This window comes from Microcaecilia unicolor, chromosome 2, assembly GCF_901765095.1.
Source record: "Microcaecilia unicolor chromosome 2, aMicUni1.1, whole genome shotgun sequence".
NCBI lineage: Eukaryota > Metazoa > Chordata > Amphibia > Gymnophiona > Siphonopidae > Microcaecilia > Microcaecilia unicolor.
In genome coordinates this window covers 524,569,072-524,587,772 of record NC_044032.1, presented here as the reverse complement: position 1 = coordinate 524,587,772, position 18,701 = coordinate 524,569,072, and the positions used below count along the sequence as shown (strand labels likewise).

Below are 18,701 nucleotides of genomic sequence, written 5' to 3'. Positions count from 1 at the left end.
ATTAAAATGTATAAATATAGCATGTACCATTGGGGTAATAAGACCAGGAAGTTGTTGGCCTCTCTGGTTCACCGACATAAGTACAAAAGTACATAAGTAATGCCACACTGGGAAAAGACCAAGGATCCATCGAGCCCAGTATCCTGTCCATGACAGCGGCCAATCCAGGCCAAGGGCACCTGGTGAGCTTCCCAAACGTACATCTTTGCTTAAGAAGGAGAGTCCCCAGCACCTAGACAGTATATGATAATCGGGCTCCAACCACACAAGACCCATGCAAGCCTGCTAATATCAATGCTAGCAGAACATCACCCTGACCTATGTGGGTTCCACAGCTGCATCACGAATGGACATTAACTCACAGTAACAGAACCTGGCCTCCTTCACTCTTCCCATAGCAGTACAAATCTACAGCTACCAGAACCTGCCAGCAGAAGGCATCATCTCTCTTACTCAGACATGAAAAAGGGCTTGATGTTGTTTGCACAAAGCAAGTCAGTTCCTGTGTCACTCAATAAAAACAAGACACTTCAGGTTAAAGGGGCTGGGACAGTCAGAAAGACAGCATCAAGTTCAGCAGCTCAGCACCGGAGCTCAGGTATCTAACCCCCAAACATATATGCAGTATCACAAAAACCTATATCGGTAGGATACGTGCCACTAATAGTAATGTTCATACAAAGGTTGCAGACATTCAGCGGGATTCTGTTCATTTCTATGAATCTGTGTACAATTCTGGGTCTTTCTCCCCTGAGGCTTGTTCTCAGTTCTTTGAGTCCCTCCACCTCCCCACGCTGTCCCCAGTTCAACTCAAAAGCCTAAATGCTCCCCTGGATGGACACGAGGTCCAGCGGGCTATTAAGCAACTCAAGCTTGGCAAGGTTTTAGGTACTGATGGGCTTGGTATTGAATTTTATAAAATTCTTCAGGAGCTCATAATGTCACTCTTTGTACAGATGTCTGACACAATTCGGGTCACCCAGGCCATGGGGGTCATCTTTGAACCATGTCTACGTAACGGTGTTCCCAAGCCTGGGAAAGATGCCAAATTGGTGAGCTCTTACAGACTCATTTCCCTGCTCAACCAAGACCTTAAGATCCTGGCCTCGATTTTGGCATCTCAGTTGGGTCGCTTTTTGCCTCAGCTCATACACCCAGACCAAGTAGGATCTGTTCCAGGATGATTCACCTCGGCTAACATTTTGAAGGTTAGCCGCATTTTGTATGAAGGCAGATTGATTTCTGGGGACGCGATCCTGGCCAGTCTAGATGCTGAAAAGGCATTTGACAAGGTGGTATGGGAATATCTATTCTGGGTGCTGCAGCACTTCGGCATCTCCCCATCTCTGTCCATGTCCTACATCTACACACGCCCCATATTCAGCACCTGCACTTTTCTCTTATTTGTCCTTCTGTCCGGCACCTGCACCGGTACCCTCTCCCCATCATAAGCATCTACAACTTCTCCCATCTTCAGCATTTTAGCCCTGTCCCCCTGTCTGGCAACTGCATCTTCTTCCCATGAACGCTCTTTCCATATCCAGCACACTCTCCCCCCCCCACCCCCCACCCAACGCCTGCACCCTCCTCTCCTCCTCATCATCACTGGAATCCTCTACCCATGCCCAGTACCTGAACCTTCACCCCAACTCATTCCATGTCTAACATCTGCTGCACTCCAACCCTCACCCCAACTGCTGCTTCCTGCGCCACCAAACCTCCAATCTTTCACCTCTTCCGGAGCCCCCTCTGCCTCCAAGCCTCTTACCAAGTCAGCTGCTGCTCACAGAAAAAAAATGAAACACTAAATGCGGGCAGCACAGACTCTGGCGCACTTCCAATACCCTGCCAGTCCCACCCCCTCTGACACGTAAAGGGGGCGGGACTGGTAGGGTATTGGAAGCATGCCAGATTCTGAATGGCCCTGCGCTTACTGCTTCATTTTTTCCAGTGATCACCAGCAGATTTGGTGAGACACCAGGAGGCAGAAACATCCCCAGAACAGGTGGAGTTTGGCAGCCCTAGAAGTGAGGAGGTGGGGTCCACTCTGGAAGTGGTGGTTGGGGGGGGGGGCAGAGGAAGCCCTACCGGAAACAGTGTTAGGGGTAAGTTGGCACAGCAGGGAGGCCAGTGACCCTGCACTCCGAGCCAGTGCCTCAACTGGCCCATGCTTTTGAGCATGGGTCCATGTACATTCATATGTATTAACTCTAATCAATTATTACTTGGTTCATAGAAAATTACTTCGCTGATTTTGAGAATGAGTGTATAAAAAGCTCAGTCCTCAGACATATTCCACCACCAGACCACCTTAGCAAAATGAGCTGGGGAACACAGGGAAGATAAAAACCCAGAGTTGAGGGAAGTCAGACAGGCTCAGAACAGGAAGCAGCAGCAGCCCTCCAAACTACAGCTTCACCAAGTATTTTCCTGTCTGGTCCCCCCTTAAAGGTACCTGACTAATTTTTTTGCCTTTGTTACCACCCCTTTCATCAGGATTTTTTTTTTTGTTACATTTGTACCCCACGCTTTCCCACTCATGGCAGGCTCAATGCGGTTTACATGGGGCAATGGAAGGTTAAGTGACTTGCCCAGAGTCACAAGGAGCTGCCTGTGCCTGAAGTGGGAATCAAACTCAGTTCCCCAGGACCAAAGTCCACCACTCTAACTTCCCTGTTTTGATAGTATCCTTCAAAGATACCTCATTCTGAATCATGCACTCCTGAGTGACTATCGGCTTTCCCCCAGGTTCTAGTTTAAAAGACATTGTATCTAAATGCTAGGGCCAGCAGCCTAGTTCCACCCCAGGTAAGATGGAGTCCATCTTTATGGAATAGACCCTCCTTCCTCAGAATGTTCCCCATTTCCTAATAAATCTAAATCCCTCTTTGCTGCACTATTGTCTTATCCATGCATTGAAACTCTAGAGCTCTACCTGCCTCTTGGGTGCTGAATGTGAAACAGAAGCATTTCTGAGAATATACCTGGAGATTCTGAAGTCCAACTTTCTATTTAAGAGCCTAAATTTGGCTTTCAGAATCTCCCTCTCACATTTTCCTATGTTGTTGGTCCCAACATGAAGCAAGACAACTGGCTTTTTTTTTTATTTGGTGCACTTTTACCCCACATTTTCCCACATAAGCAGGCGCAATGCGGCTTACATTAAGTCAAGAGTATACAATTCAATATAGTGATGGCACAGAAACAGAATGTGACAGGAGGGGAAGGTACACAGGATGACACGGGCAAAGGACTGGGGTGAAGAGCCAACAAGTGGTAGAGGTTAAACAGAGGAGGAGCCAGGGGAATAAGCCTTGGCGAATAAGAAGGTCTTTAAGGACTTCTTGAACTGCTGATGGTCGACGAGCTCCTTAAGCTGTCATGGCAGGACATTCCAGGATCTTGTGCTGATGATAAAGGGGATGGAACTTCGCTAATAGCAAAGGCTAAAGTGGCTAGGGCTCTTTAGCTAGGAGAAAAGATGGCTGAGGGGAGATATGATAGTGCTATATAAAATAATGAGTGGAGTGGAATAGGTAGACGTGAATTGCTTGTTTACTCTTTCCAAAAATACTAGAACTAGGGGGTACGCAATTAAGCTACAAACTAGTACATTTAAAACAAATTGGAGAAAATATTTCTTCACTCAACGTGTAATTAAGCTCTGGAATTCGTTGCCAGAGAATGTGGTAAAAGCAGTTAGCTTAGCGAGGTTTAAAAAAACATTTGGATAGCTTCCTAAAAGAAAAGTCCATATGCCTTTATCAAGGACGACTTGGAAAAATCCACTGCTTATTTCTAGGATAAGCAGTATAAAATGTACTGTTTTGGGATCTTGCCAAGTACTTGTGATCTGGGTTGACTACTGTTGGAAACAGGATACTAGGCTTGATGGATCTTCAGTCTGTCCCAGTATAGCAATGCTTATATCCTTATGTTCTTAAATGTGTAACCCATCTGGACAATTTTGAGGACCCATGGTCTGAGGCTATAAGAGACCATCTTTCATAGGGAAAACAAATCAGCTGGTAGGCCATCTGGGATGGTTACTCTGACTACAGCTATGCTCTTAGAGCCAGTCAAAAGCTCACGCCCTGCTTTCACTGGGAAGATGACAAGATTTTTGAGCTTTCTGCTCCCTCGGGTGAGAGTAAAAGCTCTGAGCCAAATGGGAAGAACATAAGGCAGGAGGACCCCTATGCCTAGTAGGGCCTCCTATGGCCAGCACCTGAAAACCTCCTGGAAGAAGAGGGTGCAGTGGTAGTGGGCCAGGAAAGTGACTTTATGGTATCTGCATGTTTCTTGATGGGGTTTGTGACCTCCTCCAACTTGTTGCCAAAAAAGTTTATCACCCTGGCAAAGGACATCCACCAGATGCTCCTCAACTGCTGGTTCCAGGTTGGAGGCACACAGCCGCATGAGTCTGCGCATTCCAATACCTATAGAAGAGGCTCTGCATGGCATATCAAAAGCATCATAGACTGCCCGGACAATTGCTTAGGACACTCCCACTGCTTGGCTACTAACTAGCAGAGTTCTGCAGCCTTCTCAGGTGATAGAGTGTCTGCAAATTCTGCCATACTGTTCACCAAGGACTTCAAGTACATGCTCATATAAAACTAGTAGGAATGTACACAGAAAGGCAGCATAGCATTCTCATAAACCTTCCTCCTAAAAGAATCCAAGGTCCAAGCATCTCTCCCTAGAGGCGCCGAGGAGTGCGACTTGGTGCACTTAGCTCCTTTGAGAGTAGGTTTGACAACCATAGAATGATACAGCAGCTAAAGCTACTCGAGTCTGGGAAAACTTTGGACTCTATACATAGTTTCGGCCTCCTTGTGTTTGGGTGCATAGAGATGGAGTTTATCAGTGCCTCATCTGAACAGCCTTGAGGATGCTGTAAGTGGGCACTGTCACAGCTTCCTTAGGAGGCACCTCAAAGTCGAGGGTGTCCAGCATTTCAGCCCTGGGCTTGTCCTCAAACAGAATGACTTTCACTATCTCCCTTACAAACTGGCAAAGGAGTGCTCTTCAGGATGACACTTTCTGCATTCTTGTGGTGGGGAAGGACCTGATGGAAGTTCCAGGCATCCACCCTCGGAGAGGTCCTCTGGCTTTTCCTCAGAAGACCTTAACCCCACAACTGTCTAAAATCTTATGTAGAGGATGCATGAGTGTCACCACTTTTGCAAACAAGTGACCAAGCAATCCACACACCCATCAGTCAGCCTCCCAAACTAAAACAGATATCCTAACCCTTCCTTCCTGTGTCCTGTACAGGAGTTCCTGGATAGACATCCTTGGTGTAAGAGGATATTATTTCCCCTGGAGGGCAGGTCCTGGCTACAGGATTGCTTCATGCCTCACCATGGTGATGCTTCCCTATAAGATAGCCTGTCTCCTCAAAGGTGGCACAAAGGCTACCAGATTAGAGGTAGGACTTCTCTACTATATTCCTGTAGGTCTTTTCTATATACCCCTGTCTGCCTCAGCTCCTTCAAGTCTTTTACTCTAGCCTCAAGAGATAAAACTTATTCTCCGAGAGGCAGGAGCTCTTTCTACTAAGTTCACACATACAATCTCTCACCAACTGGGAGATATTTATGCACTTGGCACTCAATGCAGGAAACTGGATAGCACCCTTCTTGCTACTGGACTGCTGTCTGCATCTTAGTACTGGTGTTTGGTTTTTTAAACTTGCTAAAGGAGTAAGGATGCTGTAATATAAAGGGCCTTATCATCATTTGGAATATTTTATGCTTTTGTTTGCTTCTCATAAGTACATAAGTATTGCCATACTGGGACAGACCAAAGGTCCATCAAGCCCAGCATCCTGTTTCCAACAGTGGCCAATCCACGTCACAAATACCTGGCAAGATCCCCAAAAAAGTGCAAAACATTTTATGCTACTTATCATAGAAATAGTGGATTTTCCCCAAGTCCAATTTAATAATGGTCTATGGACTTTTCCTTTAGGAAGCTGTCCAAACCTTTTTTAAACTCTGCTAAGCTAACCGCCTTTACCACATTTTCTGGCAATGAATTCCAGAGCTGAATTACACATTGAGTGAAGAAATATTTTCTCCGATTCGTTTTAAACTTACTACTTTGTAGCTTCATCGCATGCCCCCTAGTCCTAGTATTTAACATGTCATTTAGGGAGAATCACTTGCTGATGAAATATCCTGTGATGACGTTTCCCTCTTAATTTGGATAACTGACTATAAATCTTTAGGTATTATGGTAAAAGACTGGGATTGCCCCCACCTTTTTTTTTTTTATCTCATTGTACTTCCCACATTCAACAGGGTTTAAAATACTCTTCTTAGAAATAATTTTCTTCAGGTGTCCTGCTCTTTCTCCAGTATTGTTTAATATCTATATGCTTCCTATCTGCAAATGTCTATCTTGTTTGGGAGTTCAATATAGACTTTATATAGATGGTTTACAGGGTTGGGGGGAGGGGGTTCTCTGCAGTCACTAGAACTCTTTCAGCAACTAATGAATTTTTTACTATATGCCTGCACTCTGTTTAAGAATGGATGATGTTAAACAGATTTTTGTTGAATATGTGAGAAACACAGATTTTATTTTTATCTGAACTTGTCTCTACTTCATTTCCTTCTCTGGCCAATATCGATGGGCTAATGATCCCTAATCCCTACTTTTAAAGAAATACGTTATTTTGGGGTACATTTACATTCTGAATAATCATTTCAGGCTCAAGAGCAAAATACCATACAAAAAGTTTAAATAAAACAAATAAAAATTGAAGATTACTGGAGATTAAGAGATTTGTTTTCATCAGAAAATGTTAGGACTGTGATGCAGGCTATCATGATGCTACATTTTGACTACTGTAATTATTAATATTTAGGTTTACCATCTTATCTAGTTCATTTATTGCAGGTTGCTCATAGTGCAGCTACACAAATAATATCTGGACATACAAAAGTTGAACATCTCTCTCCTGTTTAAGAAGAGCTACACTGGCTCTTGATAATCTGGTGTGTATCCAGTTTAAAGAACCAGCCATAATTTTCAAAGCTCTGATTAATGAGGTCTCCTATCACTGGCTACTACTCTTCAAATCTATCGACCCTCCAGAGCACTGAGATCATCAGAAAGATTACTACTGGATGTTCCATCCTCCCATCATGTCAGATTGGACACCTGTCATTCAACATTTTATGTTGCTGGTGCTGTTGTGTGGAATTCACTACTATTTGATCTACCTAGTCTGACTAATATTCTTTAGGTCGGAAAACACCTAAAGCTCATTCATTTAAGAAAGCCTTCCACTGATTTGGAAAAGATGTATTCTCTTCTAGCTAGGAGATTCAGCTTCTATTGTTTTTGTTTGTATGTTAATTATAGTTTATTATACACTTTTTTTATTGTAAACTGGCCAGAACTTTGGATGGTGTGGCTAATATTTTTAAATAAAATAAACATTTTTAAATAAAATAAAAATGTGCCTGGCATAGGTGGGAAAAAAAAGATTAAATTAGGGCAAAAGAATTTAAACTTGATAAACTAATACCTTAATTTTGACTGCTCTAGGGCTCCAACATTTAAAACTAAATTAGGGCAACTGAATTTTTTTATACTATTTTAACAAGCTAATAACTAATGTTTATGGGTTTTTAAAATAAAACTTTTTGTCAACCAACTTACACACTCTCTTCTATCCCAAGCTTAAATCACCAAAACTTCCATTCACTGACCCAGAGAGGATTCCTCTTTTCTCAGAACTCCTTTAGACAAGAAGGTACTTGGAACCTTTCCTATCTATATCTCTCTGCTTCAGGGGAAATGCTTGCACAAGCCCCTAAAATCTGGAATAAATTTCCCCCTTGAGTAAGAATTATTTACATTTAGAAAATGAGTCTCTATTATCCAGAGAATGTTTTGAAGGAGCAGAGAAAAATTTTAAAAGATTTGGGAAATTTTAACATTAGGGGGTTCCCCTAATTTTACCGACTGCATTTTCAGTGAATAATTTATTGTTTTGAAAAATGATGTAAGGGAAAGCAAGCTTAAAGTATGTGGGGTTAATGTTTAATATAGCTAATATTGTATTTGGAAATTTATTGTATTTTATTTGTATGAGATTTAGGGGTACATTTACTAAGGTGTGTTAGCATTTCTAACACGCCTTTAAATTTAAGGTGCGTTAAACGCTAACGCGCCTATACATTTCTTTGGGCATGTTAGCATTTAACGTGCATAAACCATTTACGCACGTTAAAAACGCTAATGCACCCATAGCACACCTTAGTAAACATAGGTGTTTGAATGTTAATCCACTATGATACCTAAGAATGAAAAAGTCAATAAATCAAATCCAATCAAATGTACAAGGCACTCATGCCAAACGTGACATCAATTGTAGGGGTGGGGGCTGCAGCCAAAAAATTCACATTTCATTTTAGTTTGCTTCATTTTATGATTTAATGTGAACGAAAAAGATAGCCTATATTAAATGCGACAAAACAAGAGATTATCTCCATTCAATTTCTTGTGCAATGATTACTCACTTATAAGAGCCCTGGCACTTGATAAATGCCATGGTCATTTAATGCAGTGAATAAGAATTCCTTGCCATCTTTTCCTTCGGAACTGTCAAAAATCATTTTCAATTCAGCATCTGTTCAGTTGGAAACAGATATGAGATTATCAACTAAGTCTGGTACATTCAGCTATCAGACATTCACAGTTGCTGTCTCCCTATGACGAATACTTCCTGCTTCTATGGATATGACATCTGCGATTGTTCTGTTTCCACCAATACTGAAGTGTATTGGTTGAATAGTTCACACACTGTGTAGCAAGAGTCCCGTTCTTTTAGTAATTTATACAAAGTCAGGTTCCCCAATAACAACCCAAAAGGTTGTTATCTGTGTACACCCCACATACAGACCAATACAGTCCTGTGAAAGGTTTTTCTTCCTATCTGAACTAAAAACTTTGGGACCCTTGCCAGAAGTTCTAAAAGTCTTCTAACCTCTCTGCCCTTCATAATGCTATCTCAACCACCAGTGCTAAGTGATTTTTTTCAGTTGGGTCTTATTAAAACCAAGAACAGTTTGAACCTTGCATTTTGTATCAGTTTTCTTGGAGAATGGAAAAATGGAAATGGAATTCCTCAAGAATTTTTCCTGAAGGTCCAGAAGCAATCTGTATATGGGGACCTCTGCCCATTTTGGTTGCTTAAAATATTTAGAAACACTTTAACATTATTGATTTCATCTCTTGTTTGATTGTGAGCAAGCCCTTGCTAATTTCGTAAGAAATTTAAGGTATGTAAGATCTTTATATTGAGTCATATTTTATAATAGTGGAGGTTTAAGGTCAGGTGATAAACTAGTATACAGTTTCTCTGCTTGTCTTGGAGGTTTCTAAAAAATAAATAAAATCTACTGAATCCTCTGATTAAAAAAAATCCCATTTGGAGTGTGTCTGGAAAAATAGGCAGGAGATATTTACTTCTCGTTCTGGCTGATGCAGAGAATTGTTCTCATGTTCTTTGAATTAGAATAAGCTGAAATGGCAGAGATGTGTGTGAGGTGTCCTTAGGTTGTGTCAGGAATCACACTAGTTTGAGCACATGTTGCTATCTGAGTAGGAAAAGATGTGGAAAATGAAGTTTCATCACTTCAGTCAACAAAATCTTTAAAATCGTCGTTGTCTTCTGCCATTGGTGTCCCCTATTCATGGACTATCTTGATTGCCACTCCTAAGGACCACTCGACCAGCTGCAAGACTCTATTTTGTCCACCAGGATGTTATTCCCTGTCAGTTAAGTGGCTCTGAGGAACATCATGTAAGAGATGGCCCAGTTGCACATCCTGACAGCTTCCCAATAGAGGTGATTTAATACTGTCCCCCCCCCCCTTGATGTTCACACATAGGTACTTGACTCTCTAACTGGATTAATTGAACTTTGATGTTGATAGAATTTAGGACACTGTACATGCAAACTATTTAGATTGTAAGCTCTTTTGAGCAGGGACTGTCTCTTTGCATCAGGTGTTCAGCGCTGCATGTGTCTGGTAGCACTATACAAATGCTAATAATAATAATAATATGTGGCTTACAGCACAAACAATAAAAATCATATAATACATCCAGCACATATCACTCCAACATTTAAAAAACTGCCACCTATCCACTGATAACCCAAAATCAAAATGAAACCATCTGTTTAAACAGTGAAGACATTTTATAGGTGTTTCCAAAATGCCATTCAATTTAACTCATTTACTTCAAAGTAGCTCACTTTGAACAACTGTTGAAAAAGCAATAATAAAAATAAAAATATCATCCTTGCTATTCAAACACTGCTTGATCCCCTTCACTTACATCCTGAACAAAACAAAACTGGGCTATGAAGAGTCGAAACAGAATAAAAAGTCATCAACTTATATATGGATGATCTAAAACAGTATGGAAAGTCAAGTGCTAAACATAAATCACTGCTAATCATAGTGAATCTCTTCATAAAGGCAGTTAATAAATCCCAATAAATTAAATTAAATAAGTAAATAGTAAGAATCTAGTAAAGACAAATATGGATTTTGGATTTGACGAACCTATGATCAGCATAAAGGAAGACAAACTGAGGAAACAGAAAGTGTATAATTTGAAAATGTAAAGCAGATAAAATGTTTACCCATAAACAGTTAAAAGTACTTGGGAATTTTAGAATCACAACATTTTACAAGAAGCAGTCAAACCATTTTGAATGCTTCCACTCACGAAAATGAAATAAACATGTATAAATAAGACACCCAATATCACAGTAATTGATAATAGTATTGATTTTCCTCAACATAATGGTACCAGGAGACACAAGAATTAAAGACAAAGGACTGGAAAAATTAACAAGTACTGAGACCCAACTAGAAATGGCAAGACTCTGGCCACAATAGGTTATCTCTACTGTTGTAGGAACCTTAGGTGGTGTTACATCAAGGCTGGACAAATTTCTTTAAAAAAAAAACAAAAAACAAAACCTAACATTTCAGTCAACTGTGGACCTAAACAGTTTTGATGGGTTGAAGCTATATACTTAAGCTTCTGGGTTAAGCTCCAATTATCCAGTGATACCAGGCAAATCTTTGTGTTAAGCACAATAATAATAGAGATCCCCAAGGATGATTTTGCTGACAATTGATCTCTGAAAAACTTTAGAACATTCCAGATCACCCTTAGCTCTAGGAAGTTCGTCTGAGCCAGATGGTAAGAGACCCACTTCTGACTTATATGGATAATGCATTTTAAAAGCTGGATGTTTTGAGTTCTTTACGAAAAAGCCCTTCTATTTTAACATCCTGATTTGGTCTTCACCACTGGGCAATTGGTTGGTATGGTGCCTGTGCCAAGAGCTAACTCTCTACATTTGCCCAAATTTCACTATAAAATATCTGTGCAGGAACCTTCTATGCCAAGACAATGGCACAAAAATTTTGAGCAAACCTTTCTGCACTCAGAGTCAATACAGAGAGTCTGCCAAAATGCTTTTGTGCCTCTGCGTTGAACGTTGAGCACCAATGCTGTGAAATAAGTTTAGCACTAATTTGTTTCCCATAGAATAACTCCCTTTCTTCAGAGCCCTTGTACTGAGGTATATAGCACCAAACTTCTGATATGGCACCAAGAAGGTTTGATACTCTACCAAGCCTCTATTCTTCTGCACATGCTCAGTAGAGAATGGCTCAGTAGAGCATGGATCTCCCCAAATCCAGAGCTTTCTACATTATTTACCCCTGGAATAAGTAGCATGTAATCTATCTATTTTTTGGGATCTTGCCAGATACCTGTGTCCTGGATTGACCATCATTGCAAACAGGACACTGGGCTTGACAGATCTTTGGTCTGTCTCAATATGACAAAATTTATGTTCTTAAGGAACACTTTCAAGGATGAGTCCTGGGCCCCATCAACGTCACCCATGTGTCTGTGGACTTCGTATCCTGCTTGTACTCTGGAAAAACTAGGATACAATTAAAAATACATCTTCTATATGATATCTAACCAGTCTATAGAACTGGGGTGCAGAAAGCTGAAACACAAATCCAAACATCTATAAGTGTACTATATGGAAAATGTAAACGATAATGTTCAGTACAGTAAGCTCACACACACTGTAAATTTCTACTAGATAAGATACTTAATATCAATCATGTACTATTTAATAGACAGTTCTTTATGCTACACCTTCCAATCCTCCAGCATACCTAGAAGCAAGTTCAGAACAAAATGTCACAGATTAACGAATCATGGTGCAGTCTGATTCATGATCAGCATATATCACGTTTGAGACCACAGCCAATTCAGAGCTATCAGAAAGCATTCAAAGCAGGGGCGTATCTGGACTCGGGCGGTAGGGGGGGCCAGAGGGAGGGGGCACATTTTAGCCCCCCCCCCGGCGCCACCGATCCCCCCCCCCGCCATTTCCGGACCCCCCCCCCTCGCCACCAATGACACCCTCCCCCGCTGCTGTCACTTACCTTTGCTGGCGGGGGACCCCAACCCCCCGCCAGCCGAGGTCCTCTCTTCCATGCAGGCTGCGCCGCTGCAAGTTTCAACGCTTCCTGTTCTTCTGAGTCTGACGTCCTGCACGTACAACGCGCAGGACGTCAGACTGAATTCCAAATTCTGAGTTTGACGTTCTGCACGTTGTACGTGCAGGACGTCAGACTCAGAAGAACAGGAAGCGTTGAAACTTGCATCCTGCACGGAAGAGAGGACTTCGGCTGGCGGGGGCTTGGGGTCCCCCGCCAGCAAAGATCGGCGACGGGTTGGTGGCGGGCGGGAGGGAGGGGGAGGGTCTGTGGTAGGGGGGTCCAGGGCGAAATCTGCGGGGGCCCAGGCCCATGTGGCCCCACGCAGATACGCCCCTGATTCAAAGCGAGTTATTTATGACACTACTCTCAATATAACTGCTCCTACAAATACAGGGGAATCATAGAGGAGAATTTTAGGTATATAATTATATAACTGGTTACCAAGCACAAATATTACAGCGTTTTATACACACTGGATACAATGGTCTTAACCATTACTGTACCAAAAAACATTTTAAATAATTTTGCCTCTCAATCTTTCAAGAACACACAGAGAAAAATTTATAATCTAGATTTAATATGCTGCAAACTAAAAACAGAACTCAAGAAACATTTCTGATCGAGTTGCACATTATCACCGTTAACGCTACGCTATGATTAACACAACACACAAACATTTGTGCTGTTGATAAAATTAATCACACTGGAGAGTCTCCTGTCTAGCTCTCCCCCTTACTCCTTTCCCTCCCCCAGTGCCCGGCTCAGCATTTCTCACTCCACTTCCCTCCTGGTCTACCTTAAACCCGATCTTCTCTTGGTCTCTGGCAGCCTGCTCTGGAGCTTTCCCTCTGACAGAAACAGGAAGTTGTGTCAGAGGGGCGGGACAGATCAGTTAAGAGGGAAAGCTCTGAAGTAGGCCACAGGCAGAGTATATGAGAGATAATGGAGGGGAAGGAGGGAAAGATGTTGGGCAATGTGAGGGAAGAAGAGAGGGAGAGATGTTGGACTCGGATGGGAGGTGTAGGAGTATTTACCTGCAATCTCACCTTTGCTGGTCTTGGCCTATACAAGCCAGAATCATTCTGTTATAACAATATGGATACTTCTGCCTCTGGCCTGCATACATCTGTATTCATCAGAAACCAGCTTTGCTACAAGAGGAAAATTACTGCTGAGCATACCATGATGACTTCATCCAAGGACATATTATTTGTTGAAAACTAGCCCAGTTATCTCCTGGGAAGAATGGAGGAGAGAGACACAGATGACTCCAGGAGTATGGGATCCGACAGGGAGGTTTGCATGCCATCGATAATACTTTCTTTGCTATAACAAAGGCCTCTCTTCATGACCATGAAGCGGGCTGGACATTATTACACCGTCTATGATTGATCCACAGGTATCATCTGACCCCATGGATGCCAAAGTTGGACTGAAGAAGGAGAACAGAAGAAAGAAGACCAGAAGACCTGCGGGAGGATAGAAGGCTCTGAGAGAGAGAGAGAGAGAGGGAGGGGGGGGGGGGGAGAGAGAGAGAGAGAGAGAGAGAGAGACTGATTTCCTAAAACATCAGTGAACTGCAGACCTTGTAATAAACTAACAAGGTTAGCTCAGCTACAATATACAGCCTTACCTGACTGTACCATCTGTATCCAGAATACAGACCTTGGACTTTATTCCTGGTCTGAGAGACTAGCTGAGCCTTCAGCTTGAGTCTCCAAGGAGGAATCCACTTCTTTACCATTGGAAGTCTGCCATAAAAGATGGCAAGGTGAGATAACGGGGTTTACTACCTGTCAGTTAGGGGATAGTTAGTTCTTGGCTTTTTGTCTGAGACAGACTGGTTTTATGTCAGGACTTATGGTCTGTGAATTTAGCTACTAACTGTGTATTTTGCATAAGACGTGTGGTGTAAGTTCTCATAATAATCATTAGGATATCAGTATTGTGATTTGTTGTGGAATCACTCATTTAGTTAGTCTGTTCGGATAATCATATATCATTATATATACTTTGGTGACTAATCCAGTTTTGTAATTTTGCTTTGCATTTGCTATAGATAACTATTACTTTTATACCTAATAAATCATAATATATTCCATCTGTGGCACTGTTCCTTTTTCCAGCACAGCTAGCTAACCATCTCATCAAAGAGGTATGCTTCCCCTAGACACGTGTCCAGAATAATTGCTATTTAGTAGTGTTTTGTCAGCTAAATATCTCTGGATATATATTAGGAGTTTGTCCTCCTGAATATACCTCTACAGTGGGAGGGAAGGAAGAAAGATGCTGGGGAAGAATAAGAGAGAATGGACTTGAGGTGGAGGGGAGGGATAGATACTGAACAATGGGAGGGAGTAAGCAAAGAGAGAGGGAGAGATGGTGGGACCTAGGGATGGAGACAGGAAGAAATTGGTCCTTTAAATACACAATTAATCACTATAGTTTGATAAATAGATTCCTTTTCCCCTACCTCATCACTTTCTTCTACTTCAATCCCACCATCCTTGTCATCATCCATTTGTTTGTGGATCATGCGGAGAGCTTCCAGACTAAATCGGTCATCCTCAGTAAGACAAGGTGGGCTTAGTGAAACACACTGCTCTGAAATGCAAAAATAAATTGATTGGTTACTGCAACTTTCAAATAAAATTCAAACTAATATACTTCTAATTATTTTAATTACAGAAAACAATTTCAGCACATAAGAGATGACAGACCTAAAACAAAAATCAAACATTGCTTAAAAAAATTGATAGTCGCATTCTTGATAGAAATACCATACATTACATACATTAGTCTACATATGCTGTTGATATCACAGCATATGTATGGTAAAATTTATCAAAACATCCAAAAATAGTTATCAGCAATATTTGCAGACCAAACATCCAGGCAATTAAAAGAAAATCTTTTCTGTATTTTTAAGTACAAAAGCAAAGAGAAACAAATTTGAGGCGTATTTTCAAAGCACTTAGCCTTCCAAAGTTCCATAGAAACCTATGGAACTTTGGAAGGCTAAGTGCTTTGACAATATGCCTCAAAGAAATCAATCTGAATTGAGAAACTGTTGATCAACATATAACATTTTGGGATACACACATGAAAAGATTAGCACAAATATACAGGAAAGACACTGATAGTGCAGTGTCTCCCTCCCCAAGTCTAGGCTTGTCTTCCCCATGTCTCTCCTTGAGCCTAGAGTGTTATCAGGAACCAAATTGATTTGAAGAATTTTTGACACTTCTAACAATGCAAACTTCCACACACTGCAACGATACTCTGGGAGAGTCACCTCTTAAATGATATGAATGCTATTCAATCATCATTCTGCTGCACTATTGCCTAGATTGCCTATAATGAAGCAGGACAGTTTTGAATATTACAAATTTGGGAGACCTTTTACTAAAGCTTAGCACACACTAACAGACATCAGCGTGCGCTAAGTGCTAAGAAGCTTCTTAGCATTTAGCATGTGCTAATTCTGTAAGCACCCACTAAAGGAACCTTAGCAAGGTATTTGTGATGTGGGTGCTGTCTGCTGGAAACAGTAAAACGAGAATCAACATTTTTCATAGGTGACAAAATGGCTACACTTTGCCGCTCTCGTCCAGTTACTTCCTCAAGGAAACCCTGGTTTCATGATGGTCTTCGCCTTCTGCAGCATCAGGACACTCTGAATGCATCTGACAGAACCTTAGGCCCCTGGTTCTCTCCAATTTTACAAAGACTACAGTTCAAAAAAAAGGCATTTTACTCACCCTTGATTAATAAATCTGTTAACATGCCGAAAACAGTTATTTCAGATTTAACCTCCTTTGGTGAAAGGGAAACATCTTCAACCTCTCCTACAGCAGATCTTGCCCAGTCATTTGAAGTCATTTGCCACAAAGAATTTCTTTTTCAAACCCACCTTGGCAGCTTCTACCAAAGGTTACATTTTCTATTGATAACATAGTAAATGACGGCAGATAAAGACCTGTACGGTCCATCCAGTCTGGTTCATTTGCGGATTCATACCTTTCAAATACTTGAACGTCTGTATCATGTCACCCCTGTTTCTCCTTTCCTCCAAGGTGTTCATGTCAGCAAGTCTCTCCTCGTACGGTTTGCAACGCAAATCCCATACCATTTTCTGTAGCTTTCCTTTGCACTGCTTCCAGTCTTTTTACATCTTTATCAAGATACGGCCTCCAAAACTGAACACAATACTCCAAATGGGGCCTCACCAACAACTTGTAGAGGGGCATCAACACCTCCTTTCTTCTGCTGGTTATGCCCCTCTCTCTGCAGCCTAGCATCTTTCTGGCCATAGCCATCGCCTTGTCGCATTGTTTCTTCACCTTTATATCCTCAGACACCAACACCCCAAGGTCTCTTTCCTGAGTCGAGCTTACTAATCTCTCCCCTCCTATTCAGTATCTCTCTTTTGGGTTTCTGCACCCCAAGTGCATCACTCTACACTTCTTGGCATTAAATACAGGGAGGAAGCTCACAGGCAGTTACAGGATCAGGATTATTATTAAGTGCTGGAATTAAATCCAGTGGTTCAACATCAGGAAGAAATCTGCTCACTATTGAAGACAGAAGTGGATAAAGGAATTTTATCCATAAAAGAATTTCAATATCTGTTCAAAAAAAACCCTGTAACACCGCACATCTATTTTGTTCCGAAGATCCATAAAACTCTACAACACCCACCCGGACACCCTATAGTGTCAAGTAGAAATTCATTAAACGAGCCTCTGTCACAATATCTAGACTTTCGTTTGCAACCCATCATTCATAATACTGAGTCATATTTAAGAGACTCAGCCCACTTGATTCAAATATTGGAAACTATAAATATTCAAGATAAATCCTTACAATTGATATCTATGGATGTGGTGTCCTTATACACAAAAATCCCTCATCTGAAGGCTATGGATCTTATTTCCAGACACTTAAATCAGATGGATCTGTCATCAGGAAAAATACATCTGTTAAATCAAATAGCCAAAATTGTGACAAAACGAAATTACTTTCGTTTTGAGGAACAGCATTACGTAAAGAGCCACGGTATCACAATGGGAGCAACAGTGGCACCTACAATCACATGTCTATATATGGCGGACTTTGAGCAGAGATATGTATACAACTCAAAATACAACTCAAAGTTCAGTCCTTATATAAAAATTTGGAAACGCTTCATCAACGATGTATTTTTGGCATGGAAGGGAAATAACCAACAATTGGAGGAATTCGTTCAATACATTAACGGATGTGATGAACACATCACATCTGAATCGACGGTAGGTGGGCTATCAATTAATTATGTGGACATTACAATAATGTAACATCAAAACAGGTTTGACACAACTATATTTCGGAAGCCAACCGATACTAACAATCTCCTTCATTATAAAAGTTTTCACCCACAAGCTGTAAAAGCAGGCATTCCAACAGGACAGTTTTTAAGAGTGAGGAAACTGTGTGGCACGGAAGACAGCTTCAAAACATGTGCATGAGAAATGTATAACCGGTTTAGATCCAGAGGGTACCCTGTAAAGATGATTTAAAAAGCGCAGAAAAGAGCCTCCAACATGCATCAACAGTGGCTACTTCAACCTACAACAAGGGATAGGGGACAACAGGAGACCTTCACATGTATATTACCTTATTCCACTCGAGCGGGGCAAATAAAAACATGATAAAGCATTGGTCCATTTGTCTCTTCTTAATTTCAAAGAAAATCCTTGTTTTGCATATACGAGAGCGAAAAACATGGGAGAAATTGTTACAGCAGCAACAGCTTGGATCCCAGAGTTATCAAATGAATGCAGAGGACAAAGGGCACAAACCCTGCTCCAGATGTGTTTACTGTAAGTGCATCTGGCAGACCAATTTCGTAACACATCCCAGAACAGGGAAACCATACTGGATCAACACAGCCACGGATTGTGAGCCATCACAAGTAGTATATGGAATAGTGCCCTTGCAACAAGTGGTATATAGGTTACACAATCCGGAAAATAAAACAGAATAGCTGAACACATTAATAACTTAAGAATAAAAAAAGACGGAAGCCCCCTTAGTGGATCACTGGATGGATATGAATCATGATGTGCAGGATTTAAAGAATGCAATACT

General features: G+C 41.3%; 1 protein-coding gene across 1 annotated transcript in view; it reads right to left on the bottom strand.

Annotated features, from left to right (window-relative positions):
- The window catches only part of STIM2 (stromal interaction molecule 2), a 214,865-nt gene that overhangs the window by 140,669 nt on the left and 55,495 nt on the right, over positions 1–18,701 (bottom strand). The window contains exon 2 of the mRNA XM_030191262.1: positions 15,046–15,176. Within this exon, the coding sequence (XP_030047122.1) occupies positions 15,046–15,176 (131 nt within the window). The remainder of the gene's footprint in view (positions 1–15,045; positions 15,177–18,701) is intronic.